At 42.9% G+C, this 3,363-nt stretch overlaps 1 protein-coding gene across 1 annotated transcript; it reads right to left on the bottom strand.

Annotated features, from left to right (window-relative positions):
* Nucleotides 1-593: 593 nt before the first annotated feature.
* Nucleotides 594-2,895, bottom strand: LOC311144857 (DBH-like monooxygenase protein 2 homolog). The gene is made up of 3 exons (XM_084181012.1): nt 2,338-2,895; nt 1,391-1,537; nt 594-803 (listed from the first exon to the last, which is right to left on the bottom strand). Exons 1-3 carry the CDS (start codon nt 2,602-2,604, stop codon nt 648-650), a joined length of 570 nt encoding a protein of 189 aa, XP_084037138.1. The 5' UTR covers nt 2,605-2,895; the 3' UTR covers nt 594-647.
* Nucleotides 2,896-3,363: the final 468 nt, after the last annotated feature.

Here is a 3,363-nt window from a genome sequence, read left to right on the forward strand (position 1 = left end):
TTAGCTATCCATTGTAAGTGTTTAAATCACCTCATTTTTCAGCATAACGCACAGCCCCATGTTGCAAGGATCTCTACACAATTCCAAGAAGCTGACTACATCCCAGCTCTTCCATGGCCTGCATACACAGACATGTCACCAATTAAATGTTTGGGAAGCTCTGGATCGGTGTACAACAATGTTCCATTTCCTGCCAATATCCAGGAACGTCGCACAGCCGTTGACGAGCGGAAAAAAACGTTCCACAATCAGCCTGAGCAACTATACGTGTGTGTCACACTTAATGACGGAAATGGCTGTCCCACCAGATGCTGACTTTTTCCCCTGCACCACACCCCCATCTTAAGGTATCTGACCAACAGATGCACATCTGTATTCCCAGTCATGTGAAATCCAAAGATTAGGGCCTGATTAATTTATTTCAATTGACTGATTTCCTTACAACTCAGCAAAATCTTTGAAATTGTTACATATTTCTGTTCAGAGTAAAGTCATTGGATTTTCACATTTTGCTTCCAGTCCAAGATGAAACATTTCATCACCAAGCGTTCAAACATGGTAAGACATAACATTTTACGCATAGGAAGGAGTAGTTGAGTGAATTATTCCTTAAATTTATTGACATTTTCATATATCATGAATACAGATTATTGACACTTTTCTATTGCGCGTGGGGGACTGGTGCCAGAGATGCTGAAGCTAGGCATGTTGAGGAGGTTCACCTCCTTGGTCCCCCTACTTTTGCCATGGTAGCCGATGTCATCCGTTTTCCCGTAGGCATAGATCAGCTTCAATGGACCGTCCTATGATGGGGATCGAACAAAACATACAAGAGAACAGAAGAAAAAAAAAAAACAGGTTAAGGACTGCGTTTAGAAAAGTCCTAGTAGGCACTAAGTAGGGCCTATATCAGCCATCAACAAGATTCAAGGGCCGATTTCTCTCTTGAGCGGATGATCGGCGGCCGTTTCAAACCTTGCTTACATTTGTATACGATCACATGAGTCTACGCCGTGGGAATACTTGAACAGATTTCTTAAATTAAAGTCACTTGCAGCGGATTTCCCAGTGTTTACAGTCTTATGTCCAACAATGAAAATTGTTCCCTCTGATAACGTCGGAGGCCAAATAAAACCAGCCGCGGTCCAAATTCACCCTGCGGGCCACCAGTTGGGGAACCATATCCAACATAATGTTGTCATTGACGTTATGACTCCATAGTCTTTAATAATGCCTTTTTAAATGCTACGTTTGTTCATCTCCGAGAACCACGTAGGGTTACAAAAGCCTCCATGTTTATGCAGTTTGTGGTGAACTACTCAATAAAATAACTAGTAAGTGGATATAAATGACAGATGGTCTAGCTCAGGGTTTCACCAACTTAACTCACGGTAATGCGGAAGTCATCCTTGTCACATGACTGGATGGCCCTCCAGAAGGTCATGGTGGTTTGACCGTCTGCCTCGGTCAGGGACAGGAGGGTGTAGTCCTGTTTCTCATCCACCAAGGGAAATCCGTTGCTTGTGGCATGATAATCCTGAAGGAAATACAACAAAAATACTGATGTTATCTGGAGTATTTCTAGAGCCTACTAGACTTGTTTTATTAGGTGTGCTTGGTGAAAGCACAACTTTAGAAACTGTTCATTATCACTATTATGCTGCTGCCACCACCTGTAGCACCAGAACCATAAGCTATCAACACCAGAAAGTCCAGACTGCCACTGGTCAGGTTGCTTGAAGAAACTGACACTAATACTGGTCACACTACAACCATATTTGCATGACTCCCAGTGCGTGCCAGGGACATGGATGTGGGGAATTCTGGTCACTACAGCTTTCTTTACAAAGGAAGCCCAATTTAAAAATATTTTCCAATCAGATTTTCCCAGATCTTATCTGATCAGTCAAATGACCGATTAGTGAAAAAATATCATAATTGAGCAGCCTACATAAAAGCAGCCTTCTTACTAGTCGTCAACTGTTTCAGCTAGAAACCCCATTTAAACTAACGTGCAAACCGATCTGGAATAGTGTGCTTGTATACTGACCACAACCATAAAACCTTTTCTAGTTATACTTAAAAATGTTATATAGAGTTCAGCTCTTCTCTAAAACTTGACCAGGTGCAACACATTCACATGTAGTTTGCCAAATGTTTGAGGTGTTGAAAACCACTACACTGTCACAGTAGCCTATTCCTAAGACCTACAACATAACTGCCTCTACCTAAATGCTAGGACGCAGGGTCATATATAGGGCTACTTCTACAAGAAACTACTACATTACCACTGATACTTGTCTAATTGTAACGATTACAGGTTAATGGTTTAGATACCTTGAAGTAGTTGGCTTTTGGTCCGACCCCTCCAATAACGATATCTGCTCCAGCCATGTCTCCATTTGGGCTGAACCCGAATCCCACCCAGCCAGTGGTCTTGAAGGTCAGCTGGAACGTGATGGTGCCCTGGACCTCGCTGAACCCCCACTTCAGGATGACATTGTTGTCCACGTCAAGGTGCTCCATGAAGGGCATATGGATGTCCGGCTGTGCCCCGATCACTGGAGTCCAAGTCAGGAGCAGGGAGAGGAGTAGAAGGATCATCCTGTCTGTCACCCACAGATAGACCCTGAGAACTCAACCAGCTCAGAGACAAAAACTCCAGGTCAAACAAACAGCTATCTCGCCACGGAGCGCCGCTAAGATTCTGACACACTCACTGCCCTTGTCCGAATACCCGTGCTTGCGTCCTAAATAGTTAGTAGGCTTTTCGGGTATGCGAAAATACGTTTTATAGTATGTGAAACTAAATACATTTAGACCCAGGTGTGTTTGACAACAGCTGATAATCAGAGAAAGGAGACGCCATTGCGTTGTTTCCCGCCATTTAGCTACAGCCAGTCCCCTTCTCTGATTATCAGCTCTTGTCAAACATACCTGGGGTGCATTCATTTCGTTTTTTACGTTTGCTAATTTGCATGACCGTTTGTAGCGCTACTGAACGACACGTTTCCTCAAAACGGTGGGCACCGTTCTTCAACAGTTTTCCTTTGAGGTACGTTTTCTCCCGTTTGGTGGGTGTGGAGAGGTAATAGGGGAATATGCTGTCCATATAACCAGGTTTCCATCCAACATTTCATGAGAGTAAAGTACATTTCGGATAAAAAAATGTCATGACAGGCCTGATGGAAACAGAACATCACATTTTTCCGGTAAACTTTCCAAATGTCGTCAAAACAAAATGCACTAGACGAGGTATGATCTTTTTGTGTCAGTAAAATGAATTATGCAAAAAAGTCGGTGGAAACGCAATTATGCGCAAATATTGATATAATAACCATCATATGGAAGTAAACTTCGAGT

Source organism: Coregonus lavaretus, assembly GCF_964263955.1.
Source record: "Coregonus lavaretus genome assembly, chromosome: 17".
In the NCBI taxonomy this organism is placed as follows: domain Eukaryota; kingdom Metazoa; phylum Chordata; class Actinopteri; order Salmoniformes; family Salmonidae; genus Coregonus; species Coregonus lavaretus.